This window comes from Salvelinus sp. IW2-2015, linkage group LG14 (genome assembly GCF_002910315.2).
Source record: "Salvelinus sp. IW2-2015 linkage group LG14, ASM291031v2, whole genome shotgun sequence".
In the NCBI taxonomy this organism is placed as follows: Eukaryota; Metazoa; Chordata; class Actinopteri; order Salmoniformes; family Salmonidae; genus Salvelinus; species Salvelinus sp. IW2-2015.
The window spans coordinates 48465002-48488348 of NC_036854.1; the positions used below are offsets into that span (position 1 = coordinate 48465002).

The 23347-nt window shown below is 42.8% G+C and overlaps 1 protein-coding gene across 2 annotated transcripts in view; it reads right to left on the bottom strand.

The window, feature by feature from the left end:
• The window catches only part of LOC111973142 (LYR motif-containing protein 4B), a 65507-nt gene that overhangs the window by 1147 nt on the left and 41013 nt on the right, over nucleotides 1-23347 (bottom strand). Inside the window, exon 3 of one of the 2 annotated variants that reach the window (XM_070446713.1) lies at nucleotides 18570-18743. The exons of the other annotated variant lie outside the window; for it this stretch is intronic. Coding sequence (XP_070302814.1) covers nucleotides 18708-18743 — 36 coding nt within the window. The 3' untranslated portion in view covers nucleotides 18570-18707. Of the gene's footprint in view, nucleotides 1-18569; nucleotides 18744-23347 lie in introns of those variants that run through there. 2 annotated transcript variants of the gene reach the window in all.

A 23347-nucleotide genomic window follows, 5' to 3' on the forward strand; every position in this document is an offset into this window, starting at 1 on the left:
CAGACTATGTCTGACAAATCCATACTGAACTGTGGGAGCAAAGCTCAGTTCATCGATACTGCAAGTTACAACATTGACCTACAGTATCAAAGTCTGGTGACCTGTTCTGACAGTCCACTGTGAAATTGGAATCTAGAGAGTCAGGACTTCTCATGAGTGCACAATCTGTTTAAATGTGGTGCCAGTTCAACAGTTCAGTTTAAAATGCATACTTTTCCCTTGCTATGGGTATCTTTGTATATTTGCACATATTCTTGGCAGTCACCTGCTACTTCAAACATCAAGCGATGACTATACTTGTCTAACCTACACACAGCCTTCGAAATCACAATTCCCATGTCTTAAGTTGTTCACAGCTTTTAACTTATCAGCACTCAATACACATACTTTATATACAGGCACAAACTCAGCTAAAAAAGAAACGTCCTCTCATTGTCAACTGCGTTTATTTTCAGCAAACTTAACATGTGTAAATATTTGTATAAACATAAGATTCAACAACCGAGACAAACTGAACAAGTTCCACAGACATGTGACTAACCGAAATGGAAGAATGTGTCCCTAAACAAAGAGGGGTGGGGGGGGTCAAGTCAAAAGTAACAGTCAGTAGCTGGTGTGGCCCCAGCTGCATTAAGTATTGCAGTGCATCTCCTCCTCATGGACTGCACCAGATTTGCCAGTTCTTGCTGTGAGATGTTACCCCACTCTTCCACCAAATCACCTGCAAGTTCCCGGACATTTCTGGGGGGAATGGCCCTAGCCCTCACCCTCCGATCCAACAGGTCCCAGACGTGCTCAATGGGATTGACATCAGGGCTCTTCTCTGGCCATGGCAGAACACGGACATTCCTGTCTTGCAGGAAATCACGCACAGAACGAGCAGTATGGTTGGTGGCATTGTCATGCTGGAGGGTCATGTCAGGATGAGCTTGCAGGAAGGGTACCACATGAGGGAGGAGGATGTCTTCCCTGTAACGCCTGCAATGACAACAAGCTCAGTCCGATGCTGCTGTGACACACTGCCCCAGACCATGACGGACCCTCCACCTCCAAATCTATCCCGCTCCAGAGTACAGGCCTCGGCGTAACGCTCATTCCTTCGAGATAAACGCGAATCCGACCATCACCCCCGGTGAGACAAAACCGCAACTCGTCAGTGAAGAGCACTTTTTGCCAGTCCTGTCTGGTCTAGCGACGGTGGGTTTGTGCCCAACAAAAGTGATGCCAAAGGCCTTGGTGTTATTTGGGGGTCTTGCTTTCTGCCTGGACATTAAAGTATTGGGGAACGACTTCAACACTGTTGCCTGTCCAACTGTACAAAGACCAAGCCTTTTCAACAGGGTACTGGTTTGGATTGTATTCTGTGCGCCATTCTATAGGCTATTTTGTAGTAGACTGTAAAGGGTTTTCACCACTTCTGAATGTGTCAGACGACGTTCCGCCCCCATTCATTTTCAAATGGGGGAACGTGGAGCAAAGCGCAGTGGATTGTGGGAAGGTGAGCGGCAAGAACCCTGCCAGCGGAGCGGTAGAACTTGGCCGGGCGGCCAGCTCTAGGAAGAGTCTTGGTGGTTCCAAACTTCTTCCATTTAAGAATGATGGAGGTCACTGTGTTCTTATGTACCTTCAATGCTGCAGATATTTGTTGGTACCTTTCCCCTGATCTGTGCCTCGACACAATCCAGTCTCGGGGCTCGGACAATTCCTTCGACCTCAAGGCTTGGTTTTAGCGCCGACATGGACTGTCAACTGTGGGACCTTATATAGACAAGTGTCTGCCTCTCCACATCATGTCCAATCAATTGAATTTACCACAGGTGGACTCCAAGTTGTAGAAACATCAAGGATGATCAAAGTAAACAGGATGCACCAGAGTTCAATTTCGAGTCTCATAGCAAAGGGTCCGAATACTTATGTAAACACGTGAAACCCCACCTCTTTAAGGAATACCTAGGATAGGATAAAGTAATCCTTCTAACCCCCCCTCCCCCTTAAAAGAGTTAGATGCACTATTGTAAAGTGGTTGTTCCACTGGATATCATAAGGTGAATGCACCAATTTGTAAGTCGCTCTGGATAAGAGCGTCTGCTAAATGACTTAAATGTAAATGTAAATAAGGTATGTGTTTTATTTTTTATTAATTTGCTAAAACTTCCCAAACAATATGGGTTTTGCTTTGTCATTATAGGGTATTGTATGTAGATTGATGATTTTTTWAAATTATTTTTTAAATCCATTTTAGAATAAAGCTGTAATGTAACAAAATGTGGAAAAAGTCAAAGGACCTGAATACGTTCCGAAGGCACTGTACATACGCAGTGTGTGAGTTTCAAGTTTGAGTAAAATCATTTTCACCATAAAAACGCACCTTTCGCGTAATGCATAAATCGCATTTGTGGTCACTTTTGAGAATTGTGTTTTCCTGATATTGGAACATTTGTGCCTATAGCATTGCCGAGCTTATAATGTGAAGAAATAGCCTAATAGTGTATCAACATTTAAAATTCAAATGCTCTCATACGTTACATCAGGCTCATTGCTTTAAACAGGTTTTTTGATGCTAGTGGTTGCAATAACCTATCGCAACCCACAACTGTCCCAGACTATGTTTGGAATATTGATTTTCACACAGCTCCCAGCTGTGGCCTGGACACCATATGTGAATTAATTGCCCCCCATTTATCTTTAGAGTTTGTACTGTTAGGTGACCTAAACAGGGATATGCTTAACACCCCGGCCGTCCTACAATCTAAGCTAGACGCCCTCAATCTCACACACATTATCAAGGAACCTACCAGGTTCAACCCTAAATCCGTAAACACGTGCACCCTCATAGATATCATCCTGGCCAACCTGCTCTCTAAATACACCTTGCTGTCTTAACCAGGATCTCGGTGATCACTGCCTCATTATCTGCGTCCGTAATGGGTCCGCTGTCAAACAACCACCTATCATCACTGTCAAACGCTTCCTAAAATACTTCAGCGAGCAGGCCTTTCTAATCAACCTGGCCCGGGTATCCTGGAAGGATATTAACCTCATTCCATCAGTAGAGGATGCCTGGTTATTCTTTAAAAGTGCTTTCCTCACCATCTTAATCATGCCCCATTCAAAAAATATATGTAAAAAAAAGATATAGCCCTTGGTTCACTCCAGACTTGACTGCCCTTGACCAGCACAAAAACATCCTGTGGCGTACTGCACTAGCATCACATAGCCCCCGCGATATACAAGTTTTTAGGGAAGTTAGGAACCAATATACACATACAATTAGGAAAACAAAGGCTAGCTTTTTCAAACAGAAATTTGCATCCTGTAGCACAAACTCAAAAAAGTTCTGGGACACTGTAAAGTCAATGGAGAATAAGAGCACCTCCTCCCAGCTGCCCACTGCACTGAGGCTAGGAAACACTGTCACCACCGATAAATCTACGATAATCGAGAATTTCAATAAGCATTTTTCTACGGCAGATCACGTGATGGAGAGACATGTGAGTGAGGTGCTTCAGCACGCAGCCAGGAGTGCACTATGGCCACACAAAGGGGATGCCGTCGAGAAATTTGATGCATTATCAAGTTCTTGTAAAATTGAATGAGAGACTGATGAAGTGTATACAGCATGCACAAAAAAACAAAGCAGATCTCATGCCGTTCATTCAACTTTTTTCAAATCATCATTAGTCACATCATTCAGCCTTACAATGTATCACAACATATAGCCCAACATTTGTATCACAACTAACGTTACATAAATAACTCTAAATTAAGCATATAGGAGTACATGTTTCTTTGTTAACAGCTCAACACAGAAAAGCTGCATGTCCGGACTCCCTCAAATCCTTTGGAAGAAAATATAATTTATATTTTATTCAGCTATGTTCAATTGTATTCTTCAAAATAATGCCACAGAATTCTAAGCAAATCTTGGCTGCTAAATGAACAAGTGTATCCCACAGCCATATGGCATAGTCAGAACAGGGCTTAACATAAGGACAACTCTGAGTATGCTATTCTGTTCTTCTGAAATAGAATACATTTTCTTCATATCATTTATTGTGATGGATTTAGACTTTTTAAAATGTAGATGTTCCAAAAGGTCTGCATCAGTGGCTTGTAGGCTGTGCGTGGAAGCCAGGGGATGCTAAATGTGTTTATGTTAATTAACGGTCAGTTACATTGATCACCGGCTGACAAAATGTCATGACCGCCACCGCCCTAGTCATGACATTGATCATTATAGCTCACTTCCTGTAAAATACGTAGGCCTACAGTACATGTGAAATCAGTGGTGTGAAGTACTTAAGTAAAAATACTTAAAAAGTACTACTTAAAACTTAAAGGATCGGACCCCTTTTTTTCAATTTTCACCTAAAATGGCATACCCAAATCTAACTGCCTGTATCTCAGGACCTGAAGCAAGGATATGCATATTCTTGATACCATTTGAAAGGAAACACTTTGAAGTTTGTGGAAATGTAAAATGAATGCAGGAGAATAACACATTAGATCTGGTAAAAGATAAATGTAAAACCAAGCGTTTTTTTGTATTTCTTTGGTATTTTTCTTGTACCATCTTTGAAATGCAAGAGAAAGGCCATCATGTATTACTCCAGCCCAGGCGCAGTTTAGATTTTGGCCACTAGATGGCAGCAGTGTATGTGCAAAGTTTTAGACTGATCCAATGAACCATTGCATTTCTGTTCAAAATGTTGCATCAAGACTGCCCAAATGGTTTATTAATAACTTTTCATGTTAATAACTGTGCACTCAGCTCAAACAATAGCATGGTATTATTTCACTGTAGTAGCCACTGTAAATTGGACAGTGCAGTTAGATTAAAAAGTATTCAAGTCTTCTGCCAATATCAGATGTCTACTGTATGTCCTGTGCATTTTTTTTGTTACTTACAACCTCATGCTAATCACATTAGCCTACATTAGCTCAACCGTCCTGAGGGGGACGTAGAGGGTAAGTCATTTTTGGGGGTAAATGTACTTTAGCATTTATATTTCGGGCAACTTTTACTTCACTACATTCCTAAAGAAAATGTACTTTTTACTCCATACATTTTCCATGACACCCAAAAGCAGCCGTTACATTTTGAATGCTTAGCAGGACAGAAATGGTCAAATTCACTCACTTATCAAGAGCTCATCCCTATTGCCTCTGATCTGGTGAACTTACTAAACACAATGGCATCTTTTATAAATGATGTCAGAGTGTTGGAGTGTGCCCCTGGCTATCCATACATTTTAAAACTTGAAAATCGTGCTCAGTCTAAGGAATTTGATACTTAAGTATATTTAGAACCAAATACTTTTAGACTTTTACTGAGTGACTTCCACTTTTACTTGGAAAGAACACAATCCCAACCATGAAGCACGGGGGGGGCAGCATCATGTTGTGGGGGTGCTTTGCTGCAGGAGGGACTGGTGCACTTCACAAAATAGATGGCATCATGAGGATGGAAAATTATGTGGATATATTGAAGCAACATCTCAAGACATCAGTCAGGAAGCTAAAGCTTGGTTGGAAATGGGTCTTCCAAATGGACAATGACCCCAAGCATGCGTCCAAAGTTGTGGCAAAATGGCTTAAGGACAACAAAGTCAAGGTATTGGAGCGGCCATCACAAAGCCCTGACCTCAATCCCATAGAAAATATGTGGGCAGAACTGAAAAAGTGTGTGCGAGCAAGGAGGCCTACAAACCTGACTCAGTTACACCAACTCTGCCAGGAGGAATGGGCCAAAATTCACTCAAGTTAAACAATTTAAAGGCAATGCCAAATACTAATTGAGTGTATGTAAACTTCTGACCCACTGGGAATGTGATGAAAGAAATAAAAGCTGAAAGAAATAATTCTCTACTATTATTCTGACATTTCACATTCTTAAAATAAAGTGGTGATCCTAACTGACCTAAGACGGGGAATTTTTTAATGTCAGGAATTGTGAAAAACTGAGTTTAAATGTATTTCGCTAAGGTGTATATAAACTGAGTTTAGCTATTCTCTGCTTCAGATGTACAATGGGGAGATACATTCAGCCTCTTGCCAATTGAAGGACATTTATGAAACACAGCAATTAAAGATACAAAATAATGTATGTTTTTATTGTCCAATTTTTAGGAGCCATGAATACACGCCACTGCCCAAATTGCAGGCTTCCCAAATAGGCATAGGCCTACACACTTGTGATTTGAAAAAATCCACAGCAAAACAACTAAGAAGCAATGATCCTCTGTGGCTAAGTCATGCTCTCTGGTGAAGTATTTTTTTTACATTTTATTTAGACCGGGGTAATTATAAAAGTAATTTTCCCAAAGGTGTGTAGGTAGAAGACACATTTAGGTCTGCATATTATGCCCATAGAAATGCATTGGGCTTATTCTGGACAGATTTTGCTGAACGAGTGAGCCCTCTCGCGTCACTTCCTCTCTGCTGAAACTCTCAGAGAAAGCATCCGAGCGAGCGAAACAGCACCCCTCGGTCTCACTATATGTAGCCCATGTATCTGATGGAGTCTGGCCAGAAATAGTATGACATGCCATGCTATTTTGGTCCAGACAGCATCAGAAACAACGCATGTTCTACACATACTGAGACAGAGGTGTGCTGTTTCGCTCGCTCGGATGCTTTAACTGAGATTGATTAGTCTTTTTCTGTTGGCGTGAGCCTTGGAAAAATAAATTATCAATATATTTTAGTTGGACGGGCAAGGAGGTACAGTATGGTGGGCTAGGCCCCCTAAGGCACAACCATAACGCCATCCCTGCCCTCCTACCATTTCTCTGTGCCATCCATACAGTCTACTAACCTCATGCCCTCTAAGTGTGCCAGTTCTGCAGTGCTGCTTGCACCTGGGGCCAATGTGGAGTGGTACTGCAGATTTATTTTCCCCTGACATCAGCAAGGCATTGGGTGGCTGGCACCCCAGGGGAGCACCTGTGATGGGCATGCCCTCGTCCTTCAGCAAATATAAGGGGTACCAGATGCTGCTACCCACCCCATGGAGTTGAAGAAAAGGAGTGTTTAAGGCTAGGATGAGGCGTGGGGACCCGTTAGCTTGTTAAATTCACCTGTATCCCAACCTCCTAGTGCTTCTTCTATATTTACTCTGCTCACAGCTGGTGAGCAGCCAGATGTTTCCAGCAAATTTCAAAGCCATGAAAACAGCTGGCCATGTATCAGATAGGGAAAACTTTTGAAGTGGGGGGAAGATGGTCCTCAAAAGCGCAATCTCCTAACGGTGAAAAAAAAGGAAGAAACCCTCAGCCCCATTCAAAGACCTTAAAAATACATTGTTCCCTCCCCCACTATAATACCAATTCCTCATCTAACGAAGTTGGAAAGTTGAGAAGATTTGTACTGTATTGCTCTCCTAAAGGAAGGAAGGAAGGAAGGGATGCCCTTGGTTGTTTTGGAATGGGGCTCTCCTCAGACTTCTGTGCCTGCCTGACATTCTATTTGTCTCCTCCTCCCAACCTGTCCAGGGTTGCCTCAAATAGTGGCACCTCTAGATTCTGACACTCTGCCTCTAATAGTCCAGTGCCTTTAATACACACCTCAATTAGTGGAATAAACAGGTTGGTGTGCCTGTTCTCCATGGTTCCTTACATGGTAGACCATATGGGTTGGGAAGTTGTCACGATAGCAGTATCGCGATACTCAGCTGGAAAGGAAACCGACTTCCTTTCCATTTAATTTAATTTCTTATTAAAATTAAAATTAAAAGAATTTAATTTCTTGAGAAAAACAGTCCGAATGTAGGAAAATTATTTTTCACACTATGTTGTATGACTCTGTGATGAAATAAAAGGTTAAATAAAAAATGTAAAGAAAATAAAGCGGGTAGCAAAGAATTTAGTCTACTTTGTGTTTGCTATTTTGCTATGGAAAATCGAATACAATATTGCAATACCGGTATACCTCATCTGAAGCAAACTGGTGGGGAAGTGGGCCGGTAAAACAGAAGGTTGCTAGTTTAGTTTATTAGGATCCCCATTAGCTACTGCACATGCAGCAGCTACTCTTCCTGGGGTCCATGGAAAACATACAAATACATGACAAAGTGCAGAATAGTAATAGACAAGAAAATAAGATTTTACATTAAATTCTAAATAAAAATGGTAGATATATATATACACTGCTCAAAAAAATAAAGGGAACACTTAAACAACACAATGTAACTCCAAGTCAATCACACTTCTGTGAAATCAAACTGTCCACTCTTAGGAAGCAACACTGATTGACAATACATTTCACATGCTGTTGTGCAAATGGATAGACAAAAGGTGGAAATTATAGCAATTAGCAAGACACCCCAAATAAAGGAGTGGTTCTGCAGGTGGTGACCACAGACCACTTCTCAGTTCCTATGCTTCCTGGCTGATGTTTTGGTCACTTTGAATGCTGGCGGTGCTCTCACTCTAGTGGTAGACTGAGACGGAGTCTACAACCCACACAAGTGGCTCAGGTAGTGCAGCCTCATCCAGGATGGCACATCAAATGCGAGCTGTGGCAAGAAGGTTGCTGTGTCTGTCAGCGTAGTGTCCAGAGCATGGAGCGCTAAAAGGAGACAGGCAGTACATCAGGAGACGTGGAGGAGCCGTAGGAGGGCAACAACCAGCAGCAGGACCGCTACCTCCGCCTTTGTGCAAGGAGGAGCAGGAGGAGCACTGCCAGAGCCCTGCAAAATGACCTCCAGCAGGCCACAAATGTGCATGTGTCTGCTCAAACGTCAGAACAGACTCCATGAGGTGGTATGAGTGGCCCGACGTCCACAGGTGGGGTTGTGCTTACAGCCCAACACCGTGCAGGACGTTTGGCATTTGCCAGAGAACACCAAGATTGGCAAATTCGCCACTGGTGCCCTGTGCTCTTCACAGATGAAAAGCAGGTTCACACTGAGCACATGAGCACATGTGACAGACGTGACAGAGTCTGGAGACGCCGTGGAGAACGTTCTGCTGCCTGCAACATCCTCCAGCATGACCGGTTTGCGGTGGGTCAGTCACGGTGTGGGGTGGCTTTCTTTGGGGGCCCGCACAGCCCTCCATGTGCTCGCTAGAGGTAGCCTGACTGCCATTAGGTACGAGATGAGATCCTCAGACCCCTTGTGAGACCATATGCTGGTGCGGTTGGCCCTGGGTTCCTCCTAATGCAAGACAATGCTAGACCTCATGTGGCTGGAGTGTGTCCAGCAGTTCCTGCAAGAGGAAGGCATTGATGCTATGGACTGGCCCGCCTCCCGACCTGAATCCAATGAGCACATCTGGGACATCATGTCTCGCTCCATCCACCAACGCCACGTTGCACCACAGACTGTCCAGGAGTTGGCGGTGCTTTAGTCCAGGTCTGGGAGGAGATCCCTCAGGAGACCATCCGCCACCTCATCAGGAGATGCCCAGGCGTTGTAGGGAGGTCATACAGGCACTGGAGGCTACACACACACTGAGCCTCATTTTGACTTGTTTTAAGGACATTACATCAAAGTTGGATCAGCCTGTAGTGTGGTTTTCCACATTAATTTTGAGTGGTGACTCCAAATCCAGACCTCCATGGTTGATAAATTTGATTTCCATTGATCATTTTTGTGTGATTTTATTGTCAGCACATACACTATGTTTAAAGAAAAAAGTATTTAATAAGAATATTTCATTCATTCAGATCTAGGATGTGTTATTTTAGTGTTCCCTTTATTTTTTTGAGCAGTGTATATATATGCATACACACATTACCAGTCAAAATTTTGGTCACCTACTCATTCCAGGTTTTATTTAAATTTACATTGTAGAATAATAGTGACGACATCAAAACTATGAAATATGGAGTAACTCTTTATACTTTGCTCCCTTCATCTTTTCCTTAAACTTGACTAGTCTCCCAGTCCTTGCAGTTGAAAAACAAACCCCACAGCATGATGCTGCTTCGCCATAGGGATGTTATTGGGCAGGTGATGAGCGGTGCCTGGTTTCCTCCAGACGTGACGTTTGGCATTCGGACCAAAGAGTTCAATCTTGGTTTCATCAGACAAGAGTATCTTGTTTCATGGTCTGACAATCCTTTAGGTGCCTTTTGACAAACTCCAACCGGGCTAGCATGTGCCTTGTACTGAGGAGTGGCTTCCGTCTGGCCACCCTATCATAAAGGCCTGATTGGTGGAGTGCTGCAGAGATGGTTGTTCTTCTGGAAGGTTCTCCCATCTCCACAGAGGAACTCTGGAGCTGTCAGAGTGACCATCGGGTTCTTGGTCACCTCCCCGACCAAGCCCCTTCTCCCCTGATTGCTCAGTTTGGCCGGGCGGCCAACTCTAGGAAGAGTCTTGGTGGTTCCAAACTTCTTACATTTAAGAATGATGGAGGCCACTGTGTTCTTCGGGGACCTTCAATGCTAAAGAAATGCTTTGGTATCCTTCCCCAGATCTGTGCCTCGACACAATCTTGTCTCGGAGCTCTACGGACAATTCCTTCAACCTCATGGCTTGGTTTTTGATCTGACATGCACTGTCAACTGTAGGACCTTATATACTGGTATGTGCCTTCCCAGATCATGTCCAATCAATTGAATTTATCACAAGTGGACTCCAAATCAAGTTCTAGAAACAGCTCAAGGATGATCAATGGAAACAGGATGCTCAATTAATAGTCTCATAGCAAAGGGTCTGAATACTTATTTACATTATGTTTCTGTTTATTTTCAATAAATTAGCAAACATTTCAAAAAAAAATCCTGTTTTCACCGTCATTGAGGCACTGTGTAGATTGATGAGGATTATATATATTTTATCAACATTTTAGAACAAGGCTGTAATGTAAAAAATGAAGGGTCTGAATACTTTCTGAATGCACTGTATACAGTGCAGTGCAATTAGATCTTTAGAAAGAGGTGAGTCGCTGTGATAATGTTTATTTTTTGTTTTTTGCATAACTAACCTCTGGTGGCAAAGCATTCTACAATGACATGATATCATGCTGTTGTGCCTGGGAGCAAGGCACTTCACCCTTAAAACGGCTCAGGCGGGCTCTGCACTGACCCGGTTCTTCAACCTCTCTGTGGGATAAAGCAAAACGACATCTCTGTGTCCTGTGACTATAGACAATAATGCAATCTTCATCATTTTCTTCTTCTACCCATTGGATATCCAAGACGAAGCCTATGTGAAGAAGTAGTAATCAAAAATCTACAAAATGTGTCAAGGCTCAGTGTCTGGCACGCCGACAACTAACAGCTAAAAGGTGTTATGAGCCAGGGGAGGCGGTTGTGCTGAAGAATGGAATTGGCAAGACATGTAAGACAGTCATGCCAAGAAACTTGCTAGACTCCGACATCCCACACAAACGTCTTGTTGTCAGTGCCTTTTTAAACATACATGTTTGATGTATACAGTGGACCCATTGAAAAAGAGATCAATCTCTCAATTGGACCTGATTAAATCAAATATACACATACAGTTGAAGTCGGAAGTTTACATACACCTTAGCCAAAAACATTTAAACTCCGTTTTTCACAATTCCTGTCTTAGGTCAGTTAGGATCACCACTTTATTTTCAAAATGTGAAGTGTCAGAATAATAGAGAGAATAATTTACTGCAGCTTTATTTCTTTCATCACATTCCCAGTGGGTCAGAAGTTTACATACACTCAATTAGTATTTGGTAGCATTGCCTTTAAATTGTTCAACTTGGGTCAAATGTTTTGGATAGCCTTCCACAATAAGTTGAGTGAATTTTGGCCCGTTCCTCCTGCTGTAACTGAGTCAGGTTTGTAGGCCTCCTTGCTCGCACACGCTTTTTCAGTTCTGCCCACACATTTTCTATAAGATTGCAGTCAGGGCTTTGTGATGGCCATTCCAATACCTTGACTTTGTTGTCCTTAAGCCATTTTGCCACCGCTTTGGAAGTATGCTTGGGGTCAATGTCCATTTGGAAGACCCATTCGTGACCAAGCTTTAACTTCCTGACTGATGTCTTGAGATGTTGCTTCAATATATCCACATCATTTTCCATCCTCATGATGCCATCTATTTTGTGAAGTGCACCAGTCCCTCCTGCAGCAAAGCACCCCCACAACATGATGCTGCCACCCCTGTGCTTCACGGTTGGGATGGTGTTCTTTGGCTTGCTAGCCTCCCCCGTTTTTCCTCCAAACATAACAATGGTCATTATGGCCAAACAGTTGTATTTTTGTTTCATCAGACCAGAGAACATTTTTCAAAAAGTACAATCTTTGTCTCCATGTGCAGTTGCAAACCGTAGTCTGACTTTATGGCGGTTTTGGAGCAGTGGCTTCTTCCTTGCTGAGTGGCCTTTCAGGTTATGTCGATATAGGACTTGTTTTACTGTGGATATAGATACTTTTGTACCTGTTTCCTCCAGCATCTTCACAAGGTCCTTTGCTGTTGTTCTGGGATTGATTTGCACTTTTCGCATCAAAGTACGTTCATCTCTAGGAGACAGAACGCGTCTCCTTCCTGAGCGATATGATGGCTGCATGGTCCCATGGTGTTTATACTTGCGTGCTATTGTTTGTACAGATGAACGTGCTACCTTCAGGCATTTGGAAATTGCTCCCAAGAATGAACCAGACTTGTGGAGGTCTACAATTTTCTTTCTGTGGTCTTGGCTGATTTCTTCTGATTTTCCCATGATGTCAAGCAAAGAGGCACTGAGTTTGAAGGTGGGCCTTGAAATATATCCACAGGTACACCACCAATTGACTCAAATTATGTCAATTAGCCTATCAGAAGCTTCTAAAGCCATGACATCATTTTCTGGAATTTTCCAAGCTGTTTAAAGGCACAGCACAGTATGTAAACTTCTGACCCACTGGAATTGTGATACAGTGAATTATAAGTGAAATAATCTGTCTGTAAACAACTGTTGAAAAATTATTTGTGTCATGCACAAAGTAGATGTCCTAACCGACTTGTCAAAACTATAGTTTGTTAACAAGAAATATGTGGAGTGGTTAAAAAAAGAGTTTTAATGACTCCAACCTAACTGTATGTAAACTTCCGACTTCAACTGTAAATAAGTTCATATTTGATTTATATAAAAGAGGGTTAGTCTGGTCATTGGTTCTAAAAATAGGTCTGGAATTGTATGCCCCTCAATAGGTGCGATCGAAGTTGCAATTTTTCAGCAGTACCACAAGAGGGAAGCCGCTACCCACTCAACCTGACCCAGTCTGTGTCGGTCTTTTACCATTTCATTCTGTCGTTCACATTCTTCCCGTCCCTCTCATTCTCTGACACACACATCTTTCGTTTTGTCGGTGTACACCAGTACGTGAGATGCATCCCGCGCCTCCAATACACACACACACTTTCATTCCACCGACAGGGCTGTGTGGACTGTGGTGGTGGAGGGGACGGGCAGGGAATGTAGCCGCAACAATTAACTTTCATGTTAATTGTTGCGGATGTAGCAAGCAAGCGGCTCATAGCAAGGATACACATACACACACACAGTGTTCTGAACTAAGCAAACTGAACACACACATACAATACCTTTTAAAAGACGTCACTGTGATGTGATTGCACAACACACATGCCATGATCACGTACGATCATGAAATAAACAGTGTGTGAGCTAGGTACACTGAAGACACAGAATCATTGAGTACACACAGACGCACCCCTTTCTCTCTGTGTTCACACACACTCGCAAGCACACACCAAACTTAACACACAACGACAAATTGAAAAAGTGTTCCCTCAAGTCTCGGTTGGGAGAAAGGGGGGAATCACGACTTGAGACAAAGACAAACAGAAAGACAAACGTAACTTAAAGTTCAAAGGTTAACGTGGGCTTCCCGGTCTTTCACACAACTCTTCTGCACCGAGCCCTGAGATCATCTCAGCCTACGACATGCACAAACTCCACGAAGAAAAGTCCTTATTTGCAGCATTCTTCAGTGTAACTTTAAAACAAGGCTGTGTGGTCTCAGCAAATAGAACAGAGACAAATCCTATTATGAGAGGAGAAGATACTGATAGATATTGGGAGAAACACGTCTTGGGTGTCAGGCTTGGATTGGGGGGGGGGGGGATTTGAAGGGGGGAGGCAGAAGTCAGATGGAGGTGTGAGGGAGGGGAGCACCAGAGGACTTTTTCTGAAGAGGGATTCCCCCTTTTGACGGGAAGCTCCTAAGGTAATGTGGTCAGCTATGATCGACTAGGAATGACTCATCACCCTCTATAATAGACACTCCCTCCTCAATGCCTGCCCTCAAATAAAAAAGGTGCCATTCTGTTCAGTTGCCACAGGTTCATTTGATCATCTGATCATTTGATTATTTGATCTTAAATCCAAATTGATATAGTACAGATCTTCACTGTCCAAATACATAGAGGGAACAGTATCCATCTATCGGAATGGTATTGTTCCATCTTACAGTATCCATCTATCGGAATGGTATTGTTCCATCTTACAGTATCCATCTATCGGAATGGTATTGGTGTGTGAATGGTATTGTTCCATCTTACAGTAACGGTACACAAAAACCTAGAAGACAAGAGCCTACATTGTACTTTTATTTTAGTATAGAGCTGTAGTATGAATGTTTATCATAAAGAAGGCATTATGTTTTCAAGTATGGGTCCCGTGTGGCTCAGTTAGTAAAGCATGGCGCTTGCAACGCCAGGGTTGTGGGTTCGATTCCCACGGGGACAAGTACAAAAAGTACAACAACGTATGCAGTCATTACTGTAAGTTGCTCTGGATAAGCGCGCCTGCTAAATGACTCAAATGTAAAATGTAACTAGGGACTCGGAAAAGGTAATACGCTGAATGGAAGAGCAGTCATTTAAAAACCTTACATGCAGAATTCATAGTAGAATCATGTCTCAAGGTAAAGCTATTTTTAACCCTTCTGAGGTGTTCAGGTCTGTGGGACCCATTTTCAATGTTACCTAAAACAAAAATAATACAATGAATTATTTGTTTAACCTGAGACTCGTTGGCCTTGGCTCATTTTCTGTGAAGAACATGTCAAATAACACATTTTCATTCTGTGCACCCCCCCATACACATTTATATTACATATGTGGTGTTCAGGTCCACTGGACCCAAGGGTAATAAAAAAGTGTGGAAAAGGTGAAAACAAGTAAAAATGTAACTAAAAAGGTTTGCTGTGTGCCTTCCTCCTCCCTGGGCCTACTGTTTCAACATAGCACCAAGAACCTGTCTGCCTCCCACTTTTCTTGCACTCTTTACCCATTGTAGTGTGTGAAACTATACAATGTCTTGCAGGAACCTGCACAATGTTATTACAATACATTATAAAAAATATATATTTTTTTAAAATCAGCATTTTCCCACACTCTACCCCAGCTAGGTGCAAATTGGGGGAGGGACACAACAAATAAAGTAGCTTTGCATGTGTGACTCCTTACCACAATCAATCAGTATGGCAAAAAGTATCTCTGCTCAGAGGGCCTTAGAAATCATTTTTGCAGAGGGCTAGTGTGGAAGGAGCGTCTTCCACTTTGGAAGATTAATTTTCCAAAAATGTCTGTCAATTCGGAGACTGACAGTGAGTTGGAAGAAGAGGATGAGTGACCCTCAGCCAGCCCCTGGACCAGCCCGTCAGCAAACAGCTCATCAGCAGCCTGCAGGAGGAGAAGTATGTCAAACTGAAATTTAATGGTCTTCTTGCCAAAGGAATGAGCCACCCCGCATTGCTCCTAATGTGATAAGGATGCAACCAGGGCTGACGCAGATGGCTGTTACTCATGTGCAGGAAGGACAGTCTTATTTTGAAACTTTAGTTTACTGGCCCAACGCTCTAACCAATAGGCTACCTGTCGCCCCTAACCACTAGGCTACCAGCAATCAGGTTAGTGTGGGACAAGTGGGTGGACCGCCTTCCCCTGTTTTACAACCCTGGGCCCAACGTTACTGTTAATGAGCAGCTTATGCCATTTAGGGGCCGCTGCCCCTTCAGGCAGTACATACCGTTTAAACCCACAAAATATGGAATCAAGATTTGGGCTGCCTGTGATGCTGCTTCATCATATGCGTGGAACTTGCAAGTGTTTACGGGGAAGCCAGAATTAGGAGTCCCTGAGAAGAACCAAGCGGGTTGCTCTGGAACGTGACACATGGACACCGTGGCCACAACACTACATGCGCTAACTTTTTTACTTCGCACAAGCACCGGACAGGAGCTCCTCAAGAGGAAGCTGACGATAGTAGGATCGAAAAAACAAAAAAGCCAGAGCTTCCACCTCAGCTGTTGAATACATGGAACAGGCCAAACAATTTCTCTACGTTTGTGTTCACGGCCAACAAGTTTCTAGTGTCCTATGTGTCAATGGCAGGCAAGAATGTGGTACTCATGAGTACGCCTCATAGGGATAGGAGAATCTGTGGCCAGGAACATAAAAAAACGGAAATCCTAATGGATTACAATGCCACAAAAGGAGGGGTGAACAATTTAGACAAGCTGGTGACTAGCTATGGCTGCAAAATTAGAACCCTACGCTAGATATTCTTCAACATCTTGGCATACAAAGTGTATGTCATCTGGATGGCGTTGAACCCAGATTGGAACAGAAGGAAGCTCCAGATACGGCTGTTTCTCGACAAGCTGGGAAAGGCATTGGTAAGACCTCAAATCCAGAGGCAAAATATTCCAAGGACCCCAGCTTCTGCAGCCATCGTGACAAGGATTCAGGAAGAGGATGCTGGTGCCGAATCCGCCCGACCCACAGAACCAACAACTCCAATACGGAAATAAGTGGTAGTGATCTTGTTGCATGTGTGTGTGTCTGACTCTCCTACCTTGGCCTGCTGTGTGTGTCAATTGCAACTCTCTACCATTCAAAAGTTTGGGGTCACTTAGAAATGTCCATGTTTTTGAAAGAAAAGCACATTTTGTCCATTAAAATATCAAATTGATCAGAAATACAGTGTAGACATTGTTAATGTTGGAAATGACTATTGCAGCTGGAAATGGCAGATTTTTTATGAAATATCTACATATGTGTACAGAGGCTCATTATTAGCAACCATCACTCCTGTGTTCCAATGGCACGTTGTGTTAGCTAATCCAAGTTTATCATTTTAAAAGGCTAATTGATCATTAGAAAACCCTTTTGCAATTACGTTAGCCCAGCTGAAAACTGTTGTTCTGATTAAAAAAGCAATAAAACGGGCCTTCTTTAGACTAGTTGAGTATCTGGAACATCAGCATTTGTGGGTTCGATTACAGGCTCAAAATGGCCAGAAACAAATAACTTTCTTCTGAAACGGGTCAGTCTATTCTTGTTCTGAGAAATGAAGGCTATTCCATGTGAGAAATTGCAAACAAACTGAAGACGTCGTACAACGCTGTGCACTACTCCCTTCACAGAACACGGCAACTGGCTCTAACCAGAATAGAAAGAGTGGGAGGCCCCGGTGCACAACTGAGCAAGAGGACAAGTACATTAGAGTGTCTAGTTGGAGAAACAGACACCTCACAAGTCCTCAACTGGCAGCTTCATTAAATAGTACCCACAAAACACCAGCCTCAACGTCAACAGTGAAGAGGCGACTTGAGGATGCTGGCCTTCTAGGCAGAGTTCCTCTGTCCAGTGTGTGTTCTTTTGCCCATCTTAATCTTTTCTTTTTATTGGCCAGTCTGAGATATGGATTTTTCTTTGCAACTCTGCCTAGAAGGCCAGCATCCCGGAGTCGCCTCTTCACTGTTGACGTTGAGGCTGGTGTTTTGTGGGTACTTTTTAATTAAGTTGCCAGTTGAGGTATACCATGCAACACCACACTCAGTGTGTGTCTGTTTTTTTAAGTAAAAAAATAAAAACATTTACTGTCTGAGGCTGGTAACTGAGTCCCGATCTTTACCATTGATATACATCTTAAAAACYCACTCTCTCACACTAACTTAGACACGCGCACGCACACACACACACGCCAAAGTATTTTCACAACTCTGCAGCACAACACCTTTACAGTAGCCAGTGCAACAAGATCCTACCAGAGCTCCTTGTTGGAGCACATAGGGACAGGAGCCACAAAAGAGGAGAGGGGTGGATCATCATCACCACACGCAGCACTTAGCCTTTTCAAGCATCTATCACCCTCCAACAGACCCTTCCTTTATCTAACTCCTGCGTCCCAGGAGTGGGCTTTTGGGATCTTTGATTACAGCCCTCATCTACAGTTACCGTAGGCACTATCGACTGTGGAGGCATGCCCTTGAAACTGGGGGAGAGAGATGCCTTCATTGTCCCCCAGGTAACGCCGCCCCTCATAGGTTTCCACTAGCGCACTGCGGCTCCACTGCACACAAAATGGCTGCCATCCACTCCCCTACATTAGTTACTGTATCTTCTTGACAAAAAGTTCTGAAATGTAGGGGAAACAGAGGATATAGAGATGGATGATTTCAGTACATGTACAGTACCAGTCAAGTTTAGACACCTACTCATTCAAGGGGTTTTCTTTATTTTGAATATTTTCTACATTGTAGAATAATAGTGAAGACATCAAAATATGAAATAACACATATGGAATCATGATGTAACCAAAAAAAGTGTAAAACAAATCAAAATATTTTATTTTATCACTTGTTGGCTACTTTTCTTTCACTCTGCGGTCCAACTCATCCCAAACCACATAATTGGGTTGAAGTCGGGTGATTGTTGAGGCCAGGTCATCTGATGCAGCACTCCATCACTCTCCTTCTTGGTCAAATAGCCCTTACACAACCTGTAGGTGTTTTGGGTTATTGTCCTGCTGAAAAACAAATGATAGTCCCATTAAGCGCAAACCAGATGGGATGGCATATCGTTGCAGAATGCTGTGGTAGCCAAGCTGGGTAAGTGTGCCTTGATTTTCTAAATAAATCACAGACCGTGTCACCAGCAAAGCACCCCCAAACCATCACACCTCCTCCATGCTTCATGGCGAGATCCACACGTGGAGATCATTCATTTCACCACTCAAAGACACGGCAGTTGGAACCAAAGACACGGCAGAGTCTCAAAGACACGGCAGTTGGAACCAAAAATGTCAAATTTGGACACATCAGACCAAAGGACAGATTTCCACCAGTCTAATGTCAATTGCTTGTGTTTGTCACAAGCACGTCTCTTCTTCTTATTGTTGTCCTTCAGTCGTGAATACGACCATGAAGGCCTGATTCACACAGTCTCCTCTGAACAGTTGATGTTGAGATGTGTCTGTTACTTGAACTCTGAAGCACTTATTTGCGCTGCAATTTCTGAGGCTGGTAACTAATGAAGTTTGAGCTGTTCCGGCCATAATATGGTATTGGTCTTTTACTAAATAGGGCTATCTTCTGTATACCAACCCTACCTTGTCACAACAACTGATTAACTTTTAATGAACTTTTAACAAGGCACACCTGTTAATTGAAATGCATTTTAGGGGATTACCTAATGAAGCTGGTTGAGAGAATGCCAAGAATGCGCAAAGCTGTCATCAAGGCAAATGATGTCTACTTTGAATAATCTCACATTTTTGGTTACTACATGATTCCATTTGTGTTATTTCATAGTTTTGATGTCTTCACTATTATTCTACAATGTAGAAAATAGTAAAAAAATTAAGAAACCCCTTGAATGAGTAGGTGTCCCCAAACTTTTGACTGGTACTGTATATCTTACTGCGTGACTGTGTCTAACTCAATGAACAGCACTACAAAGTATGTCAATGTAAATTTTCCCCATTCAAGGGTGAGGGGTGTTTGTTGTCTATGTGGTCAAATGTGGAAAGATTTGCGCCTTTACGGATAACAAACATAATTTCTAGGTTAGTACACGTACAAAGACGAAGTCGGTCAAATTTTAACATCACTAAGCTTGATTAAAAATCATTTTTGGGAGGAGAGAAACATTACCAAGCGTACATCGCCTTTCCTGTCAATGCGTTCTGTTCTACGTTTGAGCGGTGTGCAATTACAGATTATCCGCTTTCAAACAAACAGTAACAAGTGGAGTGTGCAGTGGTTTTCTAAAGGTCACACCCATCTCTCCTCTGTTCTATGCTGGCTACCTGATCAGAATTGGCATCACAAGCGATTATGGCCAGTTTGAGTGAGCGAGTGAGACATAGAGAAAGAGACACACACAGAGACACAGAGAGAGAGAGAGAGACACAGAGAGAAGAGAGAGAGAGACACCACACCACAGAGAGAGAGACACAGAGAGAGAGAGACAGAGAGAGACACACAGAGAGAGAGAGAGACACACAGAGAGAGAGACACAGAGAGAGAGAGAGAGACACACACACACACACACACACACACACACACACAGGAAGCCACTGCTCATGGGGCAGAGGGAAAAGCCTCCCATTGATCCACCAATCACCCTCTGACATTTGCAGACTAAATAGCTAAAGAGTCTGTGCTGCTCTCTTGAATTCAGTTTCCAACAGTGACTTACACACTAGGCTTCCAGATTGTCATACTGGGATATTCAGTAATACCAGCACTGAACACAAGGGACGCTATTTTCAAACCCCACTGATCCTCTAATCTGAAGGTTAGCAATGCTAACAAGTACATGTCAAATCCTATAGAGAATGCTAACGACTACAGTGCATATATTTTATCCAGTCGCTGACCTAAAGTATTTGCAGGACAGACATCCCAGCTTATAAAGTTATACAAGTAACTCAAAAATGCTACTCACAGTTCGCTGCATGCACAAAACAAGTATTTGACAGCAAGCCTCTTGATCCAGGGGGGATTCTCTGCTGTTACCAAGCGAAACCTGATTTTGGAAGAAGCTAACCACTTAGCTAGCTACTAAATTAGCAAACCAAATGTAGAACTGCAGATTATTCAGAACATTTTAGACAGTTAAGTTAATAGTTCTAAGATATCTAGCTAGCAGACATGTAGTTATGAACTCCATACTGTAACTAGATCACCTGGCTGCACAACAGTGAGTGACTCACAAGGCTCCGGTAACTCGTTGTTGTGTGCTTGTAAACAAACACCACATGACTGGGGACTACCGGTAAGCTTCATATTGTAAAATTGTGACAGGTGAAATGAAGAACCCGATCTTCTTTATCTAAAATATTGCACAAGTTGATTGCAGGTAAATAGTCAAATGTATACATAAAAACTTCAAAATAAACCGTCTTGTGGCCATTTCCGAATACCCCGGTATATCGCCCAAGCCTATTACACACTACTAAAAAGCATGACTGGTAGGCCTAATTTACCTTAATAGAAATCTAGGATGTATAAGCCTTATGGTTTACTTGAATGCTGATTTATTTTTTATTTTTTTACTAATTTAAGTTTAGACAATTTTCACACTAATTTGAATAGGAATTTAATTTGTACTGATGTTATGCGTAAAACCTCTAGCCTCTGAATCCCAGTGAAATTAAATAGTGAAACGTAGGGTGATTCCGGTTGGATTTTGAGCCGAAAATGTAAACTTTTTAAATTATGCTAGGAAGTCAGAGCAGGGTTACACTATACATTTTCTGGTCATAAACATACACTATGTATACATTATGATCGTTCCAATGCATATGAAGGAAGGATGACAATTTATTCCTCTTCGTCCAAGTCAAATGGCAGTTTCAGTGAGACTGTGGGGTCGACATGAGGTCGCGTCCTCGGGTCTGCCCCCCCCCCGGGAGCGCCCACTCCATCCCCGACATTCAGCTGGACGAGTTATGACACCCCAAAAAGTGGTGGCCCTGTTCAGTGCGTGTGTTAGTGATTCAGCCGTCATTGTGGCTTGGTTTTCTAATGGCGAACAATATTTGTTTTGTCTGAGAAAGGCAGAAGGAGATTGAGAAAGCAATAGAGAGGGCTTGTCCTGATTTGTTATGGCGGTGCCCACATCACAGCAGCCTCCTGTGTAATTCAATACCTGGGTCGTCCTGTGCTACCTGGTTCCTAATGTTTGGTATTATTGCATCATGGCTTATAAACTGAATCAAGGATTTTCTCTGGAAAGCCTCGAGCTACAAGACCTGGGCTGCGTCCTTAATGGCAACCCATTCCATCTATAGTGTCCTATGGGCCCTGCTCCAAAGTAGTGCACTGTAAAGGGAATAGAGTGCTATTTGGGATGTAGATCTGGCTGGCGGTGGTTCCGTGTCCAGACTACACATATATGGAGGGAAGCTCTCCCCTGAAAGGAAAAGCCTGTCAGTGCAATGGGGTTTGGCAAAATGGAGGGAGGGTTTTTTGTTTTTGTGGAGATAGGAGGCCTAAGAGAATTAGAACTGCAGCATAACTGAACATATCTGTCCGTTAACAGGACACACTTGCAGATGTAAATACTGAGGATGTTGCTCCCCTTTTTTCCAGCGTTCTTTCCCACCGAGCCCGTAAACTATATATTAAAGTCACTCCTTTCTGGCTGCCTGGCAGTTGATGAATAATGAATTGCATATAAAAAACTGTCCGCCGTTGAAGCAACTTTTAACAAGATGTGCAGTACGCCACATGACTCTGTTAAGTTCCCCCTCCACGTCGCTCACAGCGCCGCAGTGATAAAGCAGATTGTATTAATGACCCAATCCCCAGCCCTATGGGTAAAAAAGGGCGATCACCTTTCAGTTAGTGGCCACGTTTCATGTTTTTTCCTCCTGAACGATTTGGCATCACAACCCCCAAAAAATGTACATGAAAAGTTAGGGATGCTAAGCTAAACAAGCTAGCTGGTCTGAGTGTTTGTCGTCTAATTGGGCGATGTGAGCCTCAACAGGCCACACACACACACACAAAAGCTGTGGCCCAATTAGCTTTGCCTGATCAAACGGCGGGAACTAATGAGATACTATTATGCATAATTAGAATAAAGTCACCTTATCCGATTCGCTCTTGCCACCCAGATAATGATAAGGTATACTGCGAATTCGGGAAGTATTCAGACTCCTTGACTTTTTCCACTAAAATAGATTATTATTTTTTTAAATCCTCAATCTACACACAATACCCCATAAGGACAAAGCATAAACAGGTTTAGACATTTTTGCAAATGTATTAAAAATAAAAAAACAGAAATACCTTATTTACATAAGTATTCAGACCCTTTACTCAGTACTTTGTTGAAGAACCTTCGGCAGCGATTACGGCCTTTAACTTGTGGATTTAACAGGTGACAGCAATAAGGGATCATAGCTTTCACCTGCTTCTAATGTTTTGTACACTTTGTGTATGCGGAGAGCTGAGCGGTCTCTGCCTCATACCTCAATGAGAACACACGCTCTAATCGGGGATGTTGAAGAGATGACGACAACCCAGTAGTGCCGTGTGTGGAGTTCCCTCGGTACCACTGTTCACAGACTAGCTCGGATCTTTCACTTCTGTCCACCACACAACATAGCATAGCAAAAAG